Here is a 25,967-nt window from a genome sequence, read left to right on the forward strand (position 1 = left end):
CTCTCTCTCTTTCTCTCTCTCTCTCTGCCTCTCTTGCGTTACTTGGTTTGTAGCCTTAACCTGACACTATAAAATGCATTTGTTAGTTTATTTCTGGACAGAGATGTAATTTGTCTTATTCACTACAGCATCCTTAGCCTAGCCACAGAGTGCTACACATAGTAGGTGCTCAGTAAAGCACCTATTTGTTGAAGCAATGTGCTGTGTTAAGTGCCATTTCCCCCTTGGTGCTTAAAGCTTAAGATTCAGACACTTAGGGTTCTGCCCCATCTGCTATGTCTTCTCAGTCTTTCCTCCCAGGGCTCAAGACCAAATGAGCCACTTCTAATCCGGGAAGTGGGTATTCTCAGCTAGACCATGCCAAGCCATGGTGTATTGGGGGTCCTTTCTGGGCATCATCAGATGTCAGATTCAAAGGGCTGGTTCTCACCCAGGGGGTGGACATGGCTGTGCCTGATTCAGTCCCCTGTTGATCAGCCCCTGCTGTGTGGAAATTTTTCCATCAATAGCCTAAATGTCTGTATGATCCAGCTCAGAGTCCTGCCATGGCTCTCCAGTGCCTCCAGGATGCAGCCTTGATTTTTCTGGCCCTGCCCGATCTGGCCCCTTCCCACTCAGTCTCCTGCAGCCCTCTTACCTCCTTGCTCTCCGGCTTTCTCTCTTCCATCTAACGCCATCCTCTTTCCTGCCCCAGGGCTTTGGCACATACCCTTCCCACTGTCTGGATCACTCTCACACCTTCCTTTTCATCTGGCCGAGTGAACGTTACTGGGGCCTCGGCCGGACCGTAAAAGGAGGTTTGGCCAAAACCTCGGGGAACAGCCTGTGTTACGCTGAGTGCTGACGCAGCGCCCAGCCAGCGCCTGGTGCACAGAGCGCTCCCAGTGGCGACACTTCGTTCTCATCCCTCTTTCCTCCAGGACACAGAACTCTTGGCCATGTTTTCCGTGGAGGGGGATAAGCTGATGATCGACGCCAAGCTGGACAAGTAAGGGGGTTGCAGACTCGGGCCCCTGCTGCTCAGAAAGGCCTCCTTGGTGCTGCCGTGCCTGGTGCCGGCTCCTGAAGGGACATCTGGGAGGTCACCAGAGGTCCCCCAGCATGGCTGTCAGGGCTGGGTAAATCCAAGAGGCTGCAAAGGTGAAAATGGGCTGGGACCGCCAAGGCCACTGGCGCGAGCTGGGCAGTGGGGGTCATGCCGCGAGCTTGCTAGAAGGAACCTACTGCCGACAACAACTACCATATCAATAATAATGATGACGGCCGTGATGATGATGGGCCAGGCTTTGCACTAGGTATTTATGTGCATTCTCTTGTTCAGCCTTGCAATGGCCCTGGGCATCTCCCATCTTAAAAAGGAGACAACTAGGGCTTAGAGAGGCGGGTTGCCTTACTCAGGCCCACACAGCAGGTCCAGAGAGGGGCTCTGGGCCAGCCCAGGTCTGTCTGAGCTGGAGCTGCATCGCGTGGTTACAAGTGCAGGCTTTGGAGCCAGGCCATATGAGCTCAGATCCTAACGTGACCACTGACAGGCTCTGTGACAGAGACCAAGTGACTTTGCCTCTCTGAAACTCAGCTTTCTCATCTGAAAATGGGGATAATAGTCCCTACCTCATAGGACTCATAATAACACTACGTGCCAGGCATTCAGCTAAGCCCTGAATGTGTCTCAATTCATTTCATTCTTGACCTCAGCCTATGGCAGTAAGTACTATTCTCATTCCCACTTCAAGATAAGTGAGACTGTGTGTAAAATTGTCAGCGTGTGCCTCGTTCATTATCACTTTTTCTTCTTAGGACAGTTGATCAAGCCCAACAATGGGAATTACTCAAAATAAGACATGACTCAGAGCCATCCAAGAGTTTCTAAGGAGGTGATGCCCGACCTAAGTCCTGGATGATGAGAAGGGGCCAGTGGGGGCTTGGGGGCAGCCAGAGCAGTGCAGGCAAACTTTAAAGGTCAGGAAAAAGCTGCGGTGTTGTGGATGGAGGGGCTGAGGGAAAAGGAGGGAAGGGAGTGGAAGTCAGCAGTAAAACACTGGTTTCTGTCCTGCTGGATGCCCTACGGCCCCAATGGCTTTGCCCCATGCGTGAGTCTGGTCTGGCCGCAGGTAGGGCTGTGGGTTTGCAGGTAAGATTCGAGTGCAGTGAGACTGAGACCCTCATAGCACAGACAGGGACCTCAAACCCAGGCCTCGAGCCTCCCTCCTCAGAATAGCCCAGCAGCCAAAAACGCACCTCAAGGCAGAGTCCTGGGCTTTCCCCTCTGAGCTCTGTGGCCATGGCCAGTTACCCCGGGAGCCTCAGGTTACTCCCAGACGGCATTGTCGGAAGGATCCGGCGAGGTAGGGATGATTGCTTATGTGTGCACGGCACGCACTATGTACCAGGCATGGGCTTGACTTGGATGATTCCTTTAGTCCTTGCAGCCACTCACTTTGCAGACAAGGAAACTGAGGCATAGAGAGGGTAAGTACTTTGGCCAAGGACATACAGCCAGTAGGGGTCACAGTTATGATTTGAGCCTTATGTACAGACAGTCCCTCCTTATCCGCAGGGGATACATTCCAAGACCCCCAGCAGATGCCTGAAAGTGTAGACGGTACCAAACCCCACCTCTACTGGGTCTGGGTCTTCCTGTACAAATGTACCTGTGATAACGTTCCATTTATAAACTAGGCCCGGTAAGAGATTAACAACAACCATAATAAAAGAGGACAATTATAACAACACCCCATAATAAAATTTACGTCTCTCTTTCTCAAAATACTGTGCTGTACTCACCCACCTTCTGGTGATGATGCGAGACGATAAAATGCCTAGGTGCCGAGATGAATGAAGCCGGGTGAATGATGTAGGCACTGTGATGTAGCATTAGGCTACCACTGACCTTCCAGCAGCACACCAGAAGGGGGATCATCTCTTCCAGACTGCAGCTGAGTGCGGGTCACTGAGACCACGGAAAACAAAACCTCCACTAAGGGGCTCCTGTGTAGAGTATAAAAGCCTCCGTGTCACGTCTAATACGTAGTTGGTGCTCAATACGCGGAGATCAACGTCGTTCTTACTGACTGCCCCCCGGGTCAAGCAAGGTCTTTGTGAGGATGTTCGAGGAGGGGCTTTCGATAGTTTATGGGAATATAAACCCCTTATGATTCTCAGGCAATCACCACTTCTAACAGGCCGTTGCTTTATTGGCAGGACTCACCTCAACCTCAGAACCTCAAACGTAGGCAACTTTGATGTAAGTACTAAGCGCAAGCTCAAGGGCAAGATATTCTGGGAACGGTGTCCCCACGTGGCTAGCTGGGGCCGAGGGAGTCTATGAATTCCAAAACATTGGCACCATCTCTGCGAGGCCTCCTTTACAGGTGGGGAAACTGAGGCCCCCAAAGCCAGTGAGGGGCAGAGTACAGACTCACGGCTCCAACTCTGCCAATGAGGCTGTCCCATTTTAATGGTTTTTATTTTTTATTTTTGAGAAAGAGAGAGAGAGAGCACCAGTGGGGAGGGGCAGAGAGAGGGAGACACAGATTCCGAAGCAGGCTCCAGGCTCCGAGTGTCAGCACAGAGCCCGACGCTCGAACTCATGAACCGCGAGATCATGACCTGAGTCGAAGTCGGACGCCCAACCGACTAAGCCACCCAGGCGCCCCAAGGCTGTCCCATTTTAAACCACCTGCTCCCATGGAGGCAACCTGGCCCAAATCCCTCTGCTCTGAAGCGGGGGGGGCGGTAGGGACAGCCACATCCCAGGACCCCTTCCTTTCTGGATCTGGAGGCTTGGCTTTGCCACTGACTCCTATGTGACTTTCAGCAATACCAACCCACTCTGAGCCTCAGTTTCCTCATCTGTAAAGCAAACAGTTCCGGATATGTTTCTAACCACACCTTTACCACCACGTTCTGAAATTCTGCCTTTCTAACCGGAGAAGCTCAGATTCTAGGGGTGGGTCCTGTTTCATCTGTTTATTCTTGGGTCCCCCCACACCACCAAGAGTCTCCAGAAATGCCCCTCTTCTCTTTTACAAATTGACAACAGATGTTTGCTTTCTAGAACAGTCGTGGTGAGACTTCCATGTGCACAGAGACAGTCAAATACCTACCGTGTTGCCTATTTTTGGGTTTTTCCACCCCCAGCCTCCACAACCCATGTTGCTGGATTTTATAGCCGCATTTTATAGATGGAGAAGCTGGGGCCCAGGGCTGGGCAGCGACGTGCCTCACAGCTGCCTGGGGCACAGCTGGGACCAGAACTGGCATCTCTGGACTCCGAGAAGAAAAGAAGCTCGCACAGTGTGAAATTAGAGACTATTTCTGGGGCCACAGAGACTGGCACCAAATTAAGCTTCTTTTTTTTTTTTTTTAACCAAATTTCTCTCGTTTAATCCTCACAACAAACTTATGATTTGGGTAGAGCTATTAGCCCGTTTTCCAGATAAGGCAGCCCAATGCAGAGAAGCTGGGGGGCTTGCCCAAGGTCACGGTGCTGGGATGAAAGTCCCGTGCTCTTGTCGTGGCTGCACCATGCGGTTCTACAGCCAGGCGGGGACTTTACACGGAGGAGTTTACATTCGGCTTTTACAACCGCTGTACGAGAAAGGAGTATTCACTCCTATCTTCAGCTGTGGAAACCAGGGCTTAGAGAAGTCAAGCACGTGCGCACATGAGAAGTCTCAAGGCTAGGTATTTTACCTGATCTGCCTGTGATCCTCGCCGCATCCTTGCAGGCTGGGCTTGCTGGCCCATTTTACAGCTGAGGAAACTGAGGGTCAGAGAGGTGAGAGAGACTTCTCAGAGGCCCACGGAGACTGAGCTGGGATGGAACCCCAGAGTGTTGGCTACACAGCCCGAGGGCCTTCCATGACACCAGGGTGGCTGCAGAGCGAGCCACGGTAGACCAGTGCTCCGGGCCTCCCCCAGTCCCTGCCTCACCATGAGCCTGGGGCCGGCGCTTGCCCTGCTCTGGGCCTCAGTCTCCCCAACTACACCGAGAGCAGGTGCACAGATGCGCCTTGCGGCTGTCCACCTAGGTGGTTCTAAAGTCACGGCAGCTCCCAGATTCTCCCAGAGCAGCTCTGCGCCTTCCGGCCACAGGGCAGGGCCTCAAGGGGCCCCCGGGGATCTGAGCGAACCAATGCCTGGGTTGAGTTCTCGTCCTTCCCCTGCAGGTTGGCCTCTTGGAGGTGCTGGTGGGGAAGATCTTCGACCTGGCGTTTCTGCCCGCCATGAATGGTGAGAGTGGTGCCTGTGCCTCCGCGGGGGTGGGGGGTGGCTTGGGGACCTGGTGGCTGCTGGTTCGTCAGGCATGTTTGACACACAGCCATTCTACCTCAACCGTATTCCTGAGAGCTTCATTCTAAGCTTATTTATTTAACCCTCTGAGCGCAAATATTGCCCCAAGGGTGCATCAACTTCCATATTTGCTGCTTCTGCCGCCTTCTTCTCTCCTTCTCCTCCTTCTCCTCCTTTTTCTCTCCTTCTCCTCCTCCTTCTCTTCCCCCTCCTCCTCCTCTTCCTCCTCCCTTTCCTTCTTCTTCACTTATTTGGCTGATTTTTCTGATTATCCATGTAAAATTCTGATCACACATGAAAATTATATGTGTGTAAGTTTTAGAAAGTCCTGAACAGTTTAAAAGGTAAAATCCCGAGACGCCTGGGTGGCTTGGTCGGTTAAGTGTCCGACTTCGGCTCAGGTCATGATCTCACGGTCCGTGAGTTCGAGCCCCACGTCGGGCTCTGTGCTGACAGCTCAGAGCCTGGAGCCTGTTTCCTTCTCTCTCTGCCCCTCCCCTGTTCATTCTCTGTCTCTCTCTGTCTCAAAAATAAATAAACGTTAAAAAAAATTTTTTTAAATAAATAAAAAATAAATAAAAGGTAAAATCTCACCTCCCAGAGGCAATTAATCTCGACCCCTGGTTATATTTCCTATTAAACTCTTTTTTCTCCATTAAAAAAAAATATGGCCTAAAATATTTCCTGATATCTTTGAGGTTTATTTTTAATCGTGGTAAAATACCCATAATGTGAGATTTACCTTCTTAACCATTTTTAGGTATATAGTTTAGTATTATTAGGTATATTGACATTGTTATGTCCCTGATTGATTTTTGTTTTTGTTTTTTGTGTTTCGTGTTTTGTTTTTTTTTTATCTTTGATATCACGTATTTAATTTTACATGCAGAGACAGTGTGAATACATTATTGTTGTAGAAAGTTTCGTCAGTACAGATAAAGCTAAAGTTGCTCTTACCGATCTCCCCAGCCTCCTAACCCAGAATCCTAACCCAGAATCCGCCCCCTAGGCAGCCACGTTATCATGAGAGGGTCTTCTTGCCCAACTTCATAAAAAGAAGGGACTGAGCATGATTCCCCCTCTCTGTGGTGCCTCAAGGATGTTATCAGGAAGCCACCTGACCTGCAGGGCCACTGGAGGCTGGGGTAGCTGAACCCCATTTTAACTGGAAACCTCGCCCCCAAGGCCTCCGCCGGTCTGGCCGCACCCTCCCTCTCCCTGCTTCTGCATCATGGAGAAGAGGACAGAGAGGGGCTGCTGTGAGCTCTACCAGTGAGGATTCGTTGGGGGTGCTCTTGATGTCAGATGGACCTTTATCCCGAAAACTGTCACCAGAGGAGGCCAAATCTCAATCACAGAACAGCCCTGGCCACCAAGGCCAGGCACGTTCACCAGCGGGAGAGGACGACGTCAGGAGCTAGGCTGGGCTGGGCTGACCTGTGAGGCAAAAGGTGGAGACTCTCACCCTGGCTTGGTCACTAAGAGGTGGTGTGAACTGGGCAGCAGGCCCCTTGGTCTCACTGTAATGCAATTTGCCATTCTCAAAAGTGAGAGATTGGACAAGAGCCAGGATTCTCAAAGTGGGTTCCGTGAAAAAATCCGTCCCATAAGCTACTCTTAAGGAAAGGGTTCCGTGGCGCCAAGCAAGTTTGGGAAATTCTGAATATACTACTCTGGGGTAGGTGTACAATGTCCCTTGCTCTCTGAAAAGTCCTGCTGGAGGCAGAAAATCTGTTTGACTTCATTTAATCCAGATTCCTTCACTTGTCTTTTCATCCCTCTCTTCCTTCTTACGTTCTTTCCTCCCTTCCTTCCTTCCTTCTCTCCTTCCTTCCTTCTCTCCTTCCTTCCTTCTCTCCTTCCTTCTTTCCTTCCTTCCTTCCTTCCTTCCTTCCTTCCTTCCTTCCTTCCCAGAACATGAATCAGTATGAATCTACTTCAGTTCTGCCAATCTAAAAGCAAACAGCACATCCCATGGCAGTCACTTGTTGGAGCCCCATGTGTATCCTTCCATACCTCCATTCAGCAAACATCTGTCCACTCCTCTGTGCCCAGCCCAGGGCTGGGTGACACCGGGGACACAGTCCTTGCCTGCAAGAAACTCACAAGACGGGTAGAGGTGACAGATGTGGAAGCAGAGAATTAACATTCTGTGATTTCAATAATGGTGGGGGGGGGGCAGTTCGAGGGAGAGGCAGGAGCCCAAGGTTCCTCGGCCTGGGGTGGAGGAAATCTCTTAGAGGGCATGACATCCAAACAGTCCCGGGGAAGGCTCAGAGCCTGGCAGGCAGGCAAGGGTGAGGGAGTGTGCTCTGGGTGGGAGCATCTACAAGGACAAAGGCCTAGAGACAGAGGAGAAATGGCTGGTTTCCTTGAAAATATTGGTAGCCTCCTGTGTGGCTGACACCTCTTAGCCACGCTGACTGTGCCTGACCGTTTTGTTGTTGTCTCTTTTCACAGCCGTGCTGGGCTCTGGCGTCCCTCTCCCCAAAATCCTCAACATCGATTTCAGCAATGCAGACATCGACGTCTTGGAGGTAAGGGAGGAAGAGCTCTTTTCGCTCTCCGCTCCATGCCCAGGAATTGGGAGGAGGAAGAGAAGGGAGGTGAAGGGTGGGGCAAGAGAGGTCTGTTTCCTCAAAGGGCGGGGCTGGGGGAACAAGACACCAAGCTTAAGAACCCTTAAATAAAGTTTTCCAACCCACCATCTCATTTCGTCCTCATGGCAGACGTCCTCGCCCCCATCTCGCAGATGGGAATACTGAGGCTCAGAGCAGTAAGGGGCTCACCCAAAGTGGAAGTGTGATGTAGTTTGTTGGAAAAACTTTTACTGAGCACCTTCTGAGTGCCAAACAATGTGCAAGGGGCTGGGAATACAGCAGTGAGCAAAATGTACAACCTTGACCCTTGCAAAGCTCGCCCAGCCAGTGGGAAGATGGGCCTTTGGATAAATATTCCTGAAGTAATTGCTAATTATAATCATGGCAGTTGCCTTGAAATTCAAATGCAGAGGGTCTTTTTCCACTATAAAAACCACATATGCTCATTATCTGCAATTTGGAAAACACAGAAAAGATTAAACAAACACCTGTTTATCCTCTTAGACATATTTGCAACCTAGAAATGAACATTTAGAGCATTTTGCTGTTTTCATCCCAGTCTTTCTGGAGTTTTATTTTTAAACACAATTTTGATCAGTAGGGCACAGGCATTAAAGAATGAGGATGCTAGAACCCAACAGCCTGGGTTCAAATCCTGCCTCTGCCAGTATCCTGCTGGGAGACCCCAGATAAGTTACTTAACTACTCTGAGCCTGTTTTCTCCTCTGTAAAAAGGGGCTAACCATAGTACCTAACTATAAGGCTACTTTTAGAATAAAGTGAGATTCTACGTGTAAAGTGCCTTAAACAGCCCCTGGCACACAGTGAGGAATCTAGAAGGGTCCATCATCCTCAGTGTCCTCATTGTAATAAAGATCCTGGTGCAAAAAGGTGTTTCTGGGTCTGGGATTCAGTACGCTCCTCAGAACACACTCCCAGAAATGGAAAGAATGGGCTTTTCCCCCAGAACAACCATTTCCTTTTCAAAAGATGGCCCCGTCCACACCGCCTCCAGCAGCGTGCAGAGAGCCCAGCTCCTCACACACCTGCCGGGCTTGGGTCTCAGCCCAGGCAGGGATGGCCCCCACCACCACCTCAGGGGAGCAGTCAAAGGAGGCGGGCAGTGACCTTGAAGGGGCAGTGCGGACAGAGGTCAGATGTAGGCGCTGGGATGGTCCTCAGTGGTACGTGTCCTGGTCCCATCTCTTGAGCTCCTGGAGGGCCTCGGTGCTACCCTGAGCCTCAGTTTCCTCATCTGAAAATGGGAACGGTAATGCCCCTCTCATAGGGTTTGTGATGAGAAATTAAATGAGATACAGCATTTTATTTATTTATTTATTTATTTAGAGCGCCTGCATGTGAGCAGGGGTGAGGGGCAGAGGGAGAGGGAGAGAGAATCTTGATCAGGCTCTCACGACCGTGAGATCCTGACCTGAGCTGAAATCTACAGTCAGACGCTTAACCGACTAAGCCACCCAGGCGCCCCAAGATACAGCATCTTAGTGTTAACTACTCTTCACTTTTAAAGGGGGGTTAGGAAATATGGATGGGATTGGCACAAATTTATCATCACCGTCACCATCATCATATGCCATTTCCCAAGCACATCCTGTGTCCCATGCACTAGTTCGTATGCATTTGGGCCCTAGCACAACCCTGGCTGCTGTTTGCCCTCATGTCATAGATGTAGGACCTGAGGGTCAGAAAGGGTAGGCCACCTGCCCGAGGTCAGCCAGCTCCTGAGAAGTAGGTTTTGCACTGAAATAACGGAGGTGGCGCCAACCAGTGATTCTCCACAGGGGCTGTATTGCAAGCCCCCTCCCCAACCTGAGAGCCCTTTTTAAATTACTGGGGATGATTTTTTCTTTCCTGGATAATCATGCTTGAGTATTTCACATCAAAATACATATTATTTCATTATAAACTACTTGCCTTTTGGGGCGCCTGGGTGGCGCAGTCGGTTAAGCGTCCGACTTCAGCCAGGTCACGATCTCGCGGTCCGTGAGTTCGAGCCCCACGTCAGGCTCTGGGCTGATGGCTCAGAGCCTGGAGCCTGTTTCCGATTCTGTGTCTCCCTCTCTCTCTGCCCCTCCCCCGTTCATGCTCTGTCTCTCTCTGTCCCAAAAATAAATAAACGTTGAAAAAAAAAATTAAAAAATAAAAATAAACTACTTGCCTTTTATTTCTTCTTTATATTCTAGTAAGGGATGTAAGTAGATTATATAGGTTATGAATTTTATTGCAGAATAATGAAAGAGAAAAAAAGAATAATAAGAGAGATAACACAAATACCTGTAATAAAATGTAAAATGGAGTGTTGGTTCTGAAAGGTATAGAACCACTGAGTTATTTATTTTTTGTGCATAAACATTTTATTTTTTATTTTTTTAATATAATTTATTGTCAAATTGGCTAACATACTCTGTGTAAAGAATGCTCTTGGCTTTTGGGGTAGATTCCTGTGGTTCATCACTTACATACGACACCCAGTGCTCATCCAACAAGTGCCCTCATCAATGCCCATCACCCACTTTCCCCTCTCCCCCACCCCCATCCACCCTCAGTTTGTTCTCTGTATTTAAGAGTCTCTCATGGTTTGCCTCCCTCCCTCTCTGTTTGTAACTATTTTTCCCCCTTCCTTTCCCCCATGGTCTTCTGTTAAGTTTCTCAAGATCCACATATGAGTGAAAACATATGATATCTATCTTTCTCTGACTGACTTATTTCACTTAGCATAATACCTTCCAGTTGCATCCATGTTGCTGCAAAAGGCAGGATTTCATTCTTTCTCATTGCCCAGTAGTATTCCATTGTATATATAAACCACATCTTCTTTATCCATTCGTCAGTTGATGGACATTTAGGCTCTTTCCATAATTTGGCCATTGTTGAAAGTGCTGTTGTAAACATTGGGGTACATGTGCCCCTAAGAATAAGCACTCCTGTATCCCTTGGATAAATTCCTAGTAGCAGAACCACTGATTTAAAGACCCAGTCCAGTCTTGGTCTCATACAACCTCTGTAAATAGTAGCTAATTCTTCTCCTTCTCTTCTCCTCCTTCTTCCTCTTCTTCCTCTTCTTCCTCTTCCTCTTTCTTCTTGTTATTATTATATGGGTCTAGCCATGTATTTTAATTTTTCATTTTCTTTTTTTGTCGTTGAGAGAGAGAGAGGGCGCAAGTGAGCAAGGGGCAGAGAGAGGAAGAATCCCAGAAGGGGAGAGAGAGAGAGAGAGAGAGAGAGAGAAGCAGGGATCACCCGAAGCAGGGTTCATCTTTTGCCTGAAGTGGGCTCGTGTTCACCCAAAGCAGGGCTTGAGCTCACCCGATGTGGGACTTGAACTCACCAACTGTGAGATCATGACCTGAGCCAAAGTCAGATGCTTAACAACTGAGCCACCAAGGCGCCCCTAATTTTTCATTTTCAAACAATTTTAGACTTACAGAAGAGTTGAAAAAATAGTACACAGAGCACTAGAACACTCTTCACTCAGTTTCCCCTAATGTTGCCATCTTTTATACCCAGAGTATAATGATCAAAACCAGGAAGTTCACACTGATACAAAACTATTAACTGATCTACAGGCCTTCCTTGACAGTTTTCCCACTGATGTCCTTTGTCTGGCTTAAGATCCAGGATCCCACTTTGCATTTGGTCATCAGTCCAAATCTGCGACAGTGTCCTCCAATGTGTGACAGTTGCTAAATTTTCCCTTGTGTTTTATGACCTTGACATTTCTGATGAGTCTGGCCCATTGTGTGGAGTGCCCTACAATTTGGATTTGACAGATGTTTTCTCATGATTAGATTGAGGTTATGTATTTTTGGCAAGAACACCACTGATGCGATGCTGTGTGCCTTCTCAGTGCACCGTATCGGGGGCACACAATGTCAACGCCTTCTTCCCAGGGATATTGACTTTGATCATGTGGTTAAGGTGGTTCCTGCCAGTTTCCCCACTGCTAAGTTACGATCTTTCCCATTGTAACTAATAAATATCTCACAAGGAAATACTTGGAGATGACCCAAATATCCTACTTCTCATCATGCTTTCTGCCACTCATTTTAGCATTCTTTAATGGTTCTTGTCTGCAACAGTTATTAGTGCGGTGTTTGCCCAATGGAGACTCTATAACTCCTTTCACATTTATTAGGTAGAAATCTCCTACGAGGAAGAACCATCCCTGCTCACCATTTATTTATTGATCCAATAATTTATATCAGTACAGACTCATGGGTATTTATTTTGTTCTGTGGGTTAAACCTATTATTTACTTTGTTGTAGATATTTTTAGTTGTGGAAATTGGATTTGGGGAGAGTGTGGACAGAGGCCCAGGCCTGCTTCTCTTATTTGGGAGAAGAAAGAGATGAGGGGTGGGGAGGGAAGTGTCTTGCCCAAGGTCCCCTGTACAGGGCAAGCCAATGACATGGCCAGGGTGATCTTCAGGCCCCTTGCCCCCAATTGTCTCCTCTCTTCAGAACTGCTCCTTCCCAGAAATGTGACTTGCCCAATCCAAAGGCAGGTGACTACTAGGCTGCAGGCAGAAGTCATCTCATCCATTAACTGGATTCTCTCTTCTGTTCTCCAAGGACCTTCTGGTGCTGAGTGCCTGAACAACAGAGGCAGAGATGCTGCCGAAGCCCTGGAAGAAGCCAGAACCAGCCCTGAAAAGGCTCTGCCTAACACAGCCCCTGGCCCCGAGTCCCTTCAGCCCCCTATGACAGTCCTTCCCCAGCCCTGCAACCCTCTTCCCACATGCCCCCCCCACAAAAAAGGAACCAGCCATTGGCCCTGTGGGCAAACAGTCCCATCCACGGTTAGCCCTACAGTCAGCACCCACAGGGGGAAGGAGGTCACCTGGAGGACTGAGGCCTTTTGGACTCCATGCCAGACTCCACACTGCATAATTTACACTTTCAATAAAAGATTCCAATTTCCCTGCAGTTGGGGCAAGTCTCCACAAAGACCTTCCCTCAGGGTCTGGGTGTTTCTTCCCTCGATGGCTGGCCAGGGGCACCTGGCAGCTGTAGCTATGACCTGATGGAGGATGGTTCAGGTCATGAGTGAAAAAAATATCAGATACCTATGAGGACCCTACAGATGGACAGGAGGGGATTTAATTCAGTTCTCACTGCCTTGGTTCAGGGCTCAATTTGGCTGATTCCTCTTGCCTCGGTTTCCCCCACCACTCCTCAGCACACAGGGAGGGCCCAGACTCAGAAGCAACAAGTTCAGAATCATCAGGCTCCACACTGCCAGAGGAACTGCCATCTAGCCTACCTCCCATGTGCCATGATGACGAGGGTCTCCTCTCCTTCCTCAGCTTTCAGCTGCTTTCTCCCTTCCTTTCCTCTTCTGTGTCCCCAGCAAGACTTTCCCAGGTCCTAAAGGGTGGATGGCTGTATCCCAGGTCCCAGGGGACAAAAAAAGATACCCTTCTGCCCCATCTTTCTGAGAGCTCATGTCCACCAAGGGCTTAACTACCTGCTGAGCCCTGCACTCAGGCTTTGTGTCTTGATCTCATTTAACCTCATGAGAGCACCATGAGGTAGGTACCAGGTGGGTCCCTATTTTGCAGATGGGGAAACCGAGGGATCAAGAAATGCAGGGACTTGCCCAAGGTCACACAGCTGCAAAGTGGCAGAGCTGGGGTTGGAACCTGATGAGTGAGCTCCAGAGCCCATGTCTTAACCACCCACCACACTGATTCTGTTCATAAGCTGCAGGGAGAAACCCCACTGAGTTTGGCCCCAAAACTGTCCTGAGCAGAAAGAAAGCACAGAGAGTCACACACCTGTACTGCTCCCATGCATCTGCTAGGAAGAGAGGCATATCACTTCTTCTCATATTTCATTGGCCAAAGCAGGTCGCATGACCCTGCCTGACCTCAAGGGGTAGGGAAGTGTGATCCTTTCTTATGGCGAGGAAGGGGAGGAAAACCAGACATATTGCTGAGCACAGGCACTGTGTTCCACGCTCTCCCATGTCCTCCTGGGGAGATGAGGCTAGGACAGGGGGATAGCGAGACTCCTGTTGCACAGAGATTCTACAGAAACCCAAGGCACCTCATGCCTTCAGGTCCAAACTGGGGAGGCCCAGATGCAGCAGCAGCCCAGAAAATGAGGTTCACAAACTGGTCCTTCTCATGCATGCCCTTGGTTTCTAGAAATAAAGCCCAATGACTCCAGGTTCGCTGAAACCCAAACCCTGCCAATGTATTGTCAGTTCAGAGTACCTGTTTGGCTAACCCACACCCAAAGGCTCCTGGAAACCCTGTCTGCCAGACAGCGAGGGGAACAGCCAGCGTCTTCATGTTCAAAACAATTACACGGCATTCTACAGAGAGGTTACCCTGCCAACAAGACAGCTTTGTGCGTCACTAAACTCAACTCTGGTGTCAGGAGGTCACTAGAGAATAAGCATCTTGGTGTCAGAAGGATGGGGCTCTTCCCTCTCTGCCAGTTGGTTGACTTGGTGAGACCCTTAGCCTTCTGAACTTCGGTTTTCCCTTCTGTAAAATGGATAATAATTGTTATTACACTCTAAGTGTGAAGCTATTTAAATGAGTTTTTTTTTTCTGAAGTGTTTGGCACTAAGGCTGGCACACAGTTAAGCACTCAATCTGGGCTTGCTGTGATTAGTGCTAGTGTTGCAAGTGTGAGCCTTCGGGGCCCCTTGCCTCTGATCAGAGCTAAACTGAGAACAAGGAAGGGCATTTGACATGCTGGCAAGAGAGTGCCCAAGGAACCCCTCCCAGAGCAAGGCATTGGCTGCTCTCCCAAATGGCTCCGTGGCTATGTTTAGAGCCACAGGGCACATTCAGAGCGGTTTCAGCAGAGCTATTTGATCCCAGCTTCCAGCCTTGAGAGGGTACAGAAACACTGAAGTCCCTTTTACAGAATTAAGATAGCTTTTCCTCCCAGGGATTTTTTTAAAGACTTTTTTTGTTGTTGTTTTTGTTTGTTTGTTTGTTTGGTTTGGTTTTTCTCAATGGTTTATGTAACTCAATAGTGTATTGGGTGTATTCCTGGCTGCATCATTCCTTCCTTCCTTCCTTCCTTCCTTCCTTCCTTCTCTGAGTGCCCATTCTGCCCTCACGAAGTTTAGAAGCTTAGATTCTAGTCCACAAGACACACCTTAAATAATAAGGCTGAAGAAAACAATAAGCAAATGACCAAAAAGGCTACTTTGAGATTGTCTTGAGGGTCATAAAGGGAGGGAATAAACAGGGACACGTATCAGAGAGGGAAAGGAGAGGGGGAGGCACCATTGGGTGGTCAAGGAAGGTCAACCTCTCCAAAGAGGAAACACACCATCATCAGGCAGACCTCTCTGGGGCAGAAGTTTAATTTCTTCTGCCATTTAATTTTCTACGGGATTTTTAAAACTTTTTTTTTTTTTTTGAAACTTTTGTATTAGCACTCTTCTTCCTAGCGGAAGGATCTAGGGTCTCTTTCTCCCGTGGTCTCCTTGGTAACGCCCAAATCCTAGCCCCAGAGATTGGGGGGGGGGGGGGGGGAGGCGGCAGCTCAGAGAGAAGTGGGGCAGGACTTCCTGTCCAGTCTGTTCTGGGAAAGGCTAGAGGAGAGGAAGTCCCGCCTTAGAGGGCGGTGTCTGTGAAGAGAATCCGGAACTTGGTTCCCAGGCGGATGGGTCATGCATAGCTTTGCTGTTCTTACTGCCATTGTGTTAGAACCAACTCCTGTAATTCCCATGAATTCGTCCATTTGTTTCTATTTCTTTTTTTTTTTTTTAATTTTTTTTCAACGTTTATTTATTTGTGGGACAGAGAGAGACAGAGCATGAACGGGGGAGGGGCAGAGAGAGAGGGAGACACAGAATCGGAAACAGGCTCCAGGCTCTGAGCCATCAGCCCAGAGCCCGACGCGGGGCTCGAGCTCACGGACCGCGAGATCGTGACCTGGCTGAAGTCGGACGCTTAACCGACTGCGCCACCCAGGCGCCCCCATTTGTTTCTATTTCTACACCTCCACCTTGGTTCCTCCCATCATCTCTCTTCTGAACCACTCCAACTTTGTCATTGGTCTCCGCTCTTCCAGGATGGCACATACTATCCATTTTCCACTCAGTGGCCAGAAGGTTTTTGTAATTGCAGACATCCAATCACCTCCTTTCCCTGCTTCAAGCCCTTCTATGGGCTTTTCATGGCATCCAGAGCAAAATCCAAATCCCACATCACTGTCCACAAGGACAGTGTAGGGTCTGCCCTCAGCCATGTGTCCCCTGGTCCTCCCTGGAGGAGGGGCAGTGAAGCTCTCCATGGGCCCCTTACAACCCTTCCTCAGACATTAAAACACACCCGTACGCTCCAACAAGTTTAATTTCTTCTATTTAATTTTCTAGGGGATTTCTAAAACTTTGGGGGGGGGGGCTGTGTAGAACTTCTGGATTATAAATAACTCGTTTCATTTTCCATCGACTGTGGTTTCTCAACATTCAAAGGACACGTTCAGTCATTCTTTAAAGTAGGAAGACGGAAAGATTTGGAAGAATAGGGAAGGAAGAAGGGACGAGGTTGGATCATATTAGAATTTAGGCAGAGTAGCACGGGGTTGAGGGTCCAAATGATGATACATGGTCCAGAATGCTTGGACTTCTGGGGCACTGGCGGGTGCTAGTGGAGGAGTGAGGCATGATGGGATTAGATTAGCGCAGCTGATACAACAGGAGAGGATCATCAACACCTGGCCGGATTGTTCAGGCCTCGGACCACACTGCCCCCTCCTCCTTCAGCTCACAATGATGTTGACCAAACCACCAAGTGAACAGTTGTTTCATTTTACTTTTTAAGATTTTATTTTTCAGTGATGTCTGCACCCAACGTGGGGCTCGAACTTACAACCCTGAGATCAAGAGTTGCACGCTCCACCGACTGAGCCAGCCGGGCGCCCCTAAACTGCTGTTTTAAGTTTAAAAGCGAGAAGAGCCTCTATTAAGCAGTTCCACAAGCTTCGAGGCAAGTAGGGCTGCTTGAGCAGGTTTCTGGTGGGACATGGCCATGAGACTTGCCATGTAACTTCACTGGTCTTCTTCTTCAGTCATAGCTGACGAATAGCAAACTCTGGAAGCCCCTGCCAGGAGCTCATTTAGAAGTTTCTGCTGCTAAGCCTGAGTAACAAGCCATCTCAAAACTTGGTGACATAAAACACAGTCTCAGTTTCCTCACAGATTCTGTGAGTCATGACAGCTTCTCTCTGCTCCAAGATATCCGGGCCTCAGCTGGGAAGAATGGCTGAGAGTGACTTGAGGGTTGCAGCTGGAATCATTTGGAAACTTCTTCACTCACCCGTCTGGGGGCTGATGTTGGCTGCCAGCCAGAACACCTCCACGCGGCCTGTCCATGTGCTTGCTGGGTTCAAAATGTGAGCCTCCCAAGGGCACAAAATGGAACATGCGTGGCACTTTATGATCTAGTTTTGGAGGTCACGTAGTGTCATTCCTGTTGTACTCATTTATTGTTTTTATTAAAAATTCTTTAAGCTTTATTTATTTTTGAGAGAGAGAGAGAGAGAGAGAGTGAGCAGGGAAGTGGCAGAGAGGGAGGGAGACACAGAATCCGAAGCAGGCTCCAGGCTCCGAGCTGTCAGCACAGAGCCCGACGCGGGGCTCCAACACACAAACCGTGAGATCACGACCTGAGCTGAAGTCGGCCGCTTAACCGACTGAGCCACCCAGGCTCCCCCCTGTTGTACTCAGTCAAAGCAGTCACAAAGGCCCTTCCAGGTTCATCAAAACGGCTACTTTGTCACAATGTCATGGAAACCTGTGAGCGTCCCTGCTGCCTGTGAAGTTCACTTCGTTGCCTCTTACCTTCGCCACCCTCACCTTCAGCCCCACACCTAAAATCCCACTTGTAGGCCCTCCACTAGAACCAGTACTATTCTAGTCCAGTGCTCCCACTTTTCAGATGAGTACGGGGAGGTGCAGAAAGGGGAAGGGCGTCCCCAGGTCGAAGTAGCAGGCACAACACAGGATGCTGGTGTGTTCAGTAACATTGCTTTTGAGGCTGGTAATTCCTAGAAAATACTCTGTTTCAATCACGTATTATATCACAAACCACTCCAAAACTTAATGGCTTAAAAATCCCAACAATTGATTATTTATCCTGCTTCTATGGGTTAACGGGGCCATTTTTCTAGCATGTGTGATGTTGACTAGGCGCTAGGGTGGCCGCAAGTTCCAGTGTTGAACCTGAGGCCTTTCCTTGCACCTGCTCAGTTTTCTGGTGTCAGTCAGGCAGCCAAAGAGGTTGGGCCCTGCCAGTGTCCTCCCGTAGAACCTGTTTGTCCCAGGCCATTTACACTGGCATTTGGCTGACACCCTTGCAAGTCCTTCCAGTCTCTGCTTGAGCCCAGGTCCCATCTGGGGAGGGGGGGAGTGCCAAGACCCTATCGCCAATCCCAGAGGGGGTCACTCACTCCCCATTTAAGCAGATGGTTCCAGGGGCGCCTGGGTGGCTCAGTCGGTGAAGCGTCCCACTTGGGCTCGGGTCGTGATCTCGCGGTTTGTGAGTTTGAGCCCCACATTGGGCTCAGAGCCTGGAGCCTGCTTTGGATGCTGTGTCCCCCCCTCTCTCTCTGGCCCTCCCCTGCTCTCGCTCTCTCTCTCTCTCAAAAATAAATAAACATTAAAAACAATTCTTTAAGCAGATGGTTCTGACCTAGAAGCACTGTGAAGTGGACTGTAGTCCCTAAGGGCACCAGACCACTCCTTGAGTCCCACGCTGAGCCCATCTGGTCTGTACTGTGGAGTCTCGGCCTTTCTCTGACGATTTGAGAAGGTATGTCTTTTGAGTCAAAAATGGGAAGACATCGTCGTCATCGAAGTCATTGCCATAATAGCAGCCATTTATTGAGCACTTACTATGTGCTGGGGATTGTGCTAAGCACTCACAACTACCATCATGCAAGTATGATTACTTCTCCTTCCCATTACACAGATGAGGCAACTGAGGCTCTGAGAAGCTAAGTTCCCATCATCAGACGGTGTGCAGGTGGCAGCACTGGGATTCTTTCCCAGGCCTAGGACACTCTGAAGCTGGTGCCCTGCTGTCAAATGAAGACCTGCCCAAAACTGCCACGTGGGATTGTCATGAGGTTTAAACACGGTGAAGCCATTTAATCCGTCATCCAACCTGGGACAGCTCTGTGAGTGAAAGGGGCGCTATTAACACGTACATAGGACGACAGGCACAGCTGGAACCATTCTTTGCAGAAGGGACGTAAGATCAGCCTAGTAAACACGCACCAAGTGGGTACCCAGTCCCGAGCCAGGCACAGAGAAGACATTCATTCAGCCTGTAGCTTGTCACTCCCAAACATGGCCAGAACCCCACATCAGCCAGCCACCTCCCGCCACCGCATCACGAGTCTTTACTTGGGGAGAGACCAGTATCATCACTGGTTCTGTCATCAAGCATCTGTGCACTGGGAGGGATTATTCTGAGGAGCAGTTATAAGGACCTTTGGGTAATCGAACATAATTGTTTTGGAATCTGCCCAAACCAGAGATGTCGTATATCCCTAGGCAGGATGGTGCTTGGATTCCTTTTTATCACAATCAGGCGAACTCTTGGGACCCTAGAAGACAGAAGCCAGCCAGGGAGACGTACGGGTTTTTATTCCCCATTAAGTAGAGTGCCGGGAAAACCCAAGTGTTATTTACAAGACGCCTCACTTTGACCTCAAGCCGGCATCCTCAAATTTTGAGACGTCCAAGCCCCAAAACCGACTCGGTTCACTTAGATTTGGGGGAAGACGAGAGCTGGTATCGGCCGTCACACTTGGCCTCGGCCAGCTGGACTGGGGGAGGAGGTGCTCTGATCCCGTGAGTGGGTTTCCCCAGAGCAGACCCTGCGGCCCGTGGTGACAGCCCATCCCACCTCTCTTAACTCACGCAGGACATTAAGAGACTCAGTGGGGTTCCTGGTCTTCCTTAGAAACATTACAATCTGACAAGCAAAACTCCCCGCAGGTAAAGATGTTCTGTGGAGGACACGTGCATGCGTGTCCCACATTCTCCTTTGTCTCTGACACAGAAAGGGATCGGACACAGGGTGGAGCATGGCCTTGAGTAAGGCTGCCTGGTCTAATCCTGCCACCCCTGCTGTGTGACCACAGGCAGGCTCCTTAACCTCTCCAGGGCAGTGTAAGTGTTAAATGCATGAATGTGGAGAAAGTGCTCAGAACAGTGCTATGTGCCACACACAAGTTTTGCTGATTTAATATCTGGGCAAGGGGCGCCTGGACAATTACAGGAGTGGCGTAAGGACAGTAGACAATCGACCGGCCCCACGGCTTCCCGGAGCTTCTAGCTGGTGCCGTGTGGTCGTGGCGGGGGGGGGGTTGGTGACAGCTGGGGTGGCGGTGGTGGTGGTCTTACGAGGAGTAACAAGCGGTTGGCACAGCAAGAAAAAGGCTGAAAGGAAAGAGAGAGAGAGAGAGACCCCACGCATGCTTTTCGGTGTATTGGTTTTTTCTGGAGGTGGTGGTCATCTCTGTTGTCCAGTGGTCCATTTGGTGGAGCACCCACATTGGGTCCCCTGGAAGCGTTGCTCAAAGATGGTGATGTCATCTGAAAAACAAGAAAACGCACAATGAGCCACACACGCTGGCCTGTGGCCCGTGGCTCCCACACTCCCCACGGCTGGAGCTTTTCGGCTCTGAGCGTGACCCTCCCCTGTGCCAGCACTGAGAGAGCCTCTTCTTTGAATACAAACCTCCCAAGGCCCCTTCTGCCTGTCCATCCCCACACCTCTGGTCACGGTCTTCTCAAAGCCATTTGGGAATCTTTGAGAAGGCAGCACCCAGGGCCCCACCCTGGGGCTCCTCAGGTAAAAGGAACCTTGATCCTTCTGGTGTTATTGGGTTGGTCTTTGGGTCGGGCAAAGCACGGGAGGGAGACACGACATTCTGAGTTTATACCCACTAAGGCAGGTCGGGTTAACAAAGGGAGAAGGATGGAAGGGGAAGTTCTAGCAAGTTCCAGGAGCAGTGACAGGCACTTCCTACCCATTATCTCACAAAATCCTTGAAACCATTCTGGGGGACAAAGGGGGTGATCCTCACTTCATAGATGAGGATGTGATGCTCAGAGGGCTCAAGGGACTTGGCCACGTTAGCACAGCAAGTAAGTGGAGGGACAGGAGCGTGGCCCAGGTCTGACTTCAGAACCTGCTCCTTTTCACTTCACCACAGAGAGCAAAGGCCAGAAGGAGGAAAGCCCGGAGACTCTGGGGAGTAGAAAAAAGACTAGTCTGACCAGAGCAAGTGAGCAGTGGAAGGTGGAACTTACTAGCAGGAAGCTCACAGCAGATTGTGGAGGCCTGCAGGTTTGGCTGAAGAGTTTGGATTTCCTCCCGTCGGCAGTGGGGAGCTATGGAAGGTTCTTGAGGAGGAGAGGAACCTGATGTTGGTGTTGGCTATGCTAGCGTGGACAAGGTAGCCCACAGTGGGAAAGGCTGGAGCCTCGGTCAGGGCCTTGGAGGAAGAGAGGAGACCACTGGTATGGGCCTGGTTAACCGGACATTGACATTTCATTTTCCCAGGACCTCCCTGTGTGAAAAGGACGCCCACCCAGTCTGAGGCCTAGACCCCCGCGATGTCCCTACCCCCGAGCCCTGAGGTCTGAGCTTAGGCAAGAGGGCCGTCCTATGCCCCCAACTGCCCGCTGCCACACTGAGGCTCTCTGACTGGACACAGGACTTCACCAACGTCACCAAAGCTTGCCCTCAAATGATTCAACTTTCCATTTTTTGCACAATTCTGGGGGAAGAGTCAATGTCTGCGATTCAATGATCCATCAGCCTAAAAGCCCCAAAGGTGGGGTTCTGGACACCTGGCGGGTGCTCGAGCAATGCAAACCCCGCCCCCACCCCTTGTGGATCATTAAGTATAGCCTTTCCCATTTTGGAGATGGGGAAACTGAGGCCCAGAGAGGCAAAGGGGCTAGCCCAGGGCTACGCGCCAGTAGTGTGGCAGGGTCAGGACCAAGTCTCTTGAGTCCACATCAAAGCCCCTTCCACTTCATCACTGTGACCATCTGTGTCACACCCTGGCGAACATAGAATCCCCAGGGCAGCATGTAAAAATGCAGGCCACCAGGCCCCCTCTCAGTGCTTCTGACTCAGTCACTTCAAGATGGGGAACTGGAATCTGAGTTTAATAAGCTTCACGGGCGGATTGGGGGAAAGACCTGGAGAAACACTGTTTTAGTCGACACTCTTAATTGTGCAATCAGTGAAACTGAGTCTGGAGAGAGCAAGGGGCACATAGCAAGCAGGTGACAGAGTTGGTGTTGGGACCCGGGTATTGGAGGCTGAACCCAGCTGGGCCTGACTGACTTGAGGGCGTTTCAAGCGATTCCCCAAATCCCATGAGTCTGCTCCTGTCCCCTGCATAGAGGTGACTATGACAGAGAGCCAGCCCAGCTGTCAGCTCCTGGCCCCCCTGCACTTTCCCCACAAGAGGTGACTTGGAAAAGGGCCAATGCAGAAGCTGGCCTGGCCTGGGCTTGATAAAAACAAGCCGGGCTGTTGCCCTAGAGGAGCCACAGGGCTCAGCTCTCAGGAGCCCTTGTCAGCCCTGAGCCCCCTGCCTGGCCCGGCCCCCACCTCCGCCCCATCTGAACACTAACATCTCACTTGAAGCCCCCCCCACCGCCCCGATTCACCTGCCCCCTGGGGAATTCTGCACTGCCCCTCACCCCCAGTCTCTCTGGCTGCACCCTCACAGCTCTCTCTGTCCTCCCTCTACCTGCCCTCATCCCTCATCCCGGATGTGCAACCGTTACCCTCTCTCCAAGTTGCCCAGATCGCTCAAACTGTTTATAGGCATTGTCCTGCTTCAGGGCCTTGTTCCCTGGTTTCTGCACCAGAAGAGTCTCCTGGCTCCTGCCCTTGCCCAGATCTACCCTTTCATGGGCCACGCATCTGATTCTTCATCTACCGATCGTTCATTGAGCAACTACTATGTTCCGGGGCACAGGATGAGTAAGACAGCCTCCCCTGCCTCCTGTCCTTTGAGCTTAGGCGGCTCTACTGCTTGAGAGGCCATGCTGGATCTTGGGAATCTTTGCCAAGGCTGCCAGTCTTGGGATCTTGGCCGCTACGCAGCCTCTAAATGCCAGGGTCCTCTCCTCTCTCTATGGCACTGGCAGAGAGCAGGGTGCAGGCCCCAGCTCCTCTTCCCAGACTTGGGCAGACCCTCCCCGACTGGAGGGTTACAGAATGTGCTGTAGCTGTGATTCATCTGACCCTCACGTGGGAGCTGTGAGGCAGAGCAGGGGTTGGGATTCCCATTTCACAGATGGGAGACTGAGGCATGGGGCATGGGAAGGTGTGACTTCCCAAGGCCACCTGGTGAGGAAAGGACAGGGCTCGGTGACAAGCCAGGCCTCCTGCTCACGCCCAAAAAACTCCTCGCCCTCATCCTAAGAGCAGCCGTGGTTCGGGCTTACTTGGTGCCTGACACGTGATGTGCCCTTGGCAGGCGACTCAGCCAGCCGTCGCAATAGCCCTTTACTTCACGTACAAGCGCCAACTGCATCTAACAGACAGATGAGGACACGGAGGCTCAGAAAGGTAGCTTGGGGCCACCTCAAGCGTGAAGAGCAAAGCTGAGATTCAAATGCAGGTTGTCCTGACTTCAGAGCATGTGTTTCTAACCTAAGCCACAGAGACAATGGGGTGACATTTAAACTCAGCCAAACACGGGGTCATGCAAAATGACCAGAGGAGTGGGGTGTGACGCTGGGAATCAGCAGTCCACATCTTACCAGAGTGTTCAAACTGAGCTCTTGACCAAATGAGAGTTTCCGGGCAGCCTGATAGAAAAACAGCTTTGGGGGTTGGGCCGCTTGGGTTGCAGGACAGTGGGCTTCAGAAGCTCTGCCCCTCCAGGCCCTCTCACTCCCAAGACAGCCCCTGGTCAATGAGGATAATAGTGGTGACAGTGGAGATAAAGTCCTATTAAAATCTTTTCACAGAAGCAGCCAAGATTCTCTGAGCACTTGCCATGTGCTGGCCAGACCATTCGTTACTGCCTTATTCTTGTCCCCGTTTACAGATGAGGAAATTGAGGCACAGGCGAGTTGGTCAATCAGTATGAGAACACACTGATAACAAAGGGCAGACTCAGGATTTGAACCCAGAGCCCGCAATGCGTTTCCTCACTGAGTCCCCGGGGGATGGAGCGGGGATACAAGAGAACTTTCTATGGCTTCATCTGCAGGACTGTGTTCTTTTTCCCAAGAACCTTCCTCTCAAAAGTGGCTTCTCCCACAAAGCTCCCCACCTTCCCTTCTACAGACATTCCTTCTCCCCCTTTCTGAAAGATAGTTCCCTTTCCGTCCCTAATCCCTGTTCAAGGGCATCGGCTGGGAGCCTGGCCGCCAGGGCTCTGAACAAAAGGGGTGTGATGGCCCCACCAATGCCCGGGAAGCGAGCCAGGTGGTTTTCAATTTGCTTTCAGCAGAAGAGGAGTGTTATTGCTGCTACCAATCTACTTAGAGTTATTGGGAAACAATCTTTGATCACAATCTTGTGATTTTTGGCATAAATGTTGGAAGCAGTTCCGAGAATTGAGCAACACCGTCTTAATGAAACTCCCCCATGTCCACCCGTTTGCCAAACAAATAAACAGCAATTTTTTATAGCACTTAGTTCTCCGAAGCTGAAAATTAGGTCTCTGCTGCTTTGCTGAATCCTGTCCCTTCCAGCAGTGACTAAATTCATGTGCAGATAAAAGAACAAATTGAGAAAAAGCTCTGTTCATTTCCTTAAAACATCCACTTCCAAATCAATACTACTTTGTGTTTAATCATTATTAAATTGTTAACAGACTATCCATGAATGTTAATTGTAATAACAATGTAAAAGATTATTTTAAACAGTGCCTTATGGTAAAAAACAAAATTGAAGAACTTTTAATCAAGATACATATTTTTGATTCAGAGGAGTGCACTTCCCTCTCTGCCTGCCACCCCCCTCCCCTGTTCTTTTCCCATTTGTTAGCTTTGCAACAGCCCTGCTGACCTCCTAACGACTCCTCTAACACACGGGCACCTTTTCCACCCCAGGGCCTTTGCACATGCTGCCCCCTCTGCCCAGACAGCTCGTCCCCGAGATATAATTATGGCCTCCTTTCTCACTTCCTGCAGTCTTTGCTCTAAGTCACCTTCTCAGTGAGGACTTCGCCGACCTCCGTATCAAAAATTTCTCCCCCTTTCTCTCAATGCTTCATACTCTCTGCCTTGCCTTTTTCCCTCTTAGTACCAATCCCCTCTTTGTATAAAGACATCATTCAGATTAGATTAGGGTTGACCCTCATGACCTCATTTTAACTTAATGACCTGTTTAAAGGCTCTCTCTCTCTCCAAGTGCGGTCACATTCTGAGGTGCTGGGAGTTGGGATTTCAGCATATCGATTTCGGAGGTGGACACAAGCCAGCCCTTAGCACACGGGAAGCTTCACTTCATGCTAATGCCGCCAGCTCTATGCTTATGATTTGTGCACTTTGTGTTTGCATGTTCTGCTTCAGTAAAGATGTGAGAGGCACATGGTTTAAACCAAATTGTATTAGTACAAACAAAATGATTTGGAGTCTGCTCAGGTGGAGGTTTCTCTGACTAAAAATTAGTGTGTCTTCCGAGGCTCTGGGGTAATGCTGCACGTAAATCCCCAGGGCTGTGGACAGATGGAGAAAGGGACAGCCCACGAGGTTCTGCATCTGGACCCCGAGTTGAGAGGGAGAGCTGGCCCGGCTGATTTGCCCCATCCTCCCATCTCAGCAGATAAACCTCCTGCCAACCCTCCTTGATGGAGGTCTCCAGACCTGTATATGCCCATTTTACAGATGGTACAAACTGAGGCTTCAAGAGAAGGGACTTACCCAAAAGCCACCCTGGATGTTTGGTTGTGAGCATCCTCAGCCCTGACTGAGACTGGTCACACCGTCCTATCCCTCAGGCCTGGCACCGTCCCACCATTTCCCATGAGCGAGGTGCAAAATGGGCAAAGAGCCTGCAGGCAGGGAGGGAGGCCAGCCAGCTC

General features: G+C 50.1%; 2 protein-coding genes across 2 annotated transcripts in view; both read left to right on the top strand.

The window, feature by feature from the left end:
- BPIFB4 (BPI fold containing family B member 4) overlaps positions 1-12,839 on the top strand; it is a 28,445-nt gene extending 15,606 nt beyond the window's left edge. The window contains exons 12-16 of the mRNA XM_086699863.1: positions 921-988; positions 3,202-3,244; positions 5,172-5,235; positions 7,756-7,832; positions 12,486-12,839. Of these exons, the coding sequence (XP_086555989.1) occupies positions 921-988; positions 3,202-3,244; positions 5,172-5,235; positions 7,756-7,832; positions 12,486-12,509 (276 nt within the window). The 3' untranslated portion in view covers positions 12,510-12,839. The remainder of the gene's footprint in view (positions 1-920; positions 989-3,201; positions 3,245-5,171; positions 5,236-7,755; positions 7,833-12,485) is intronic.
- The window catches only part of LOC112869699 (vomeromodulin-like), a 288,979-nt gene that overhangs the window by 67,633 nt on the left and 195,379 nt on the right, over positions 1-25,967 (top strand). The window lies entirely within an intron of this gene.

This window comes from Puma concolor, chromosome A3 (assembly GCF_028749965.1).
Source record: "Puma concolor isolate L17-30 chromosome A3, mPumCon1.1.hap2, whole genome shotgun sequence".
Classification (NCBI taxonomy): Eukaryota; Metazoa; Chordata; class Mammalia; order Carnivora; family Felidae; genus Puma; species Puma concolor.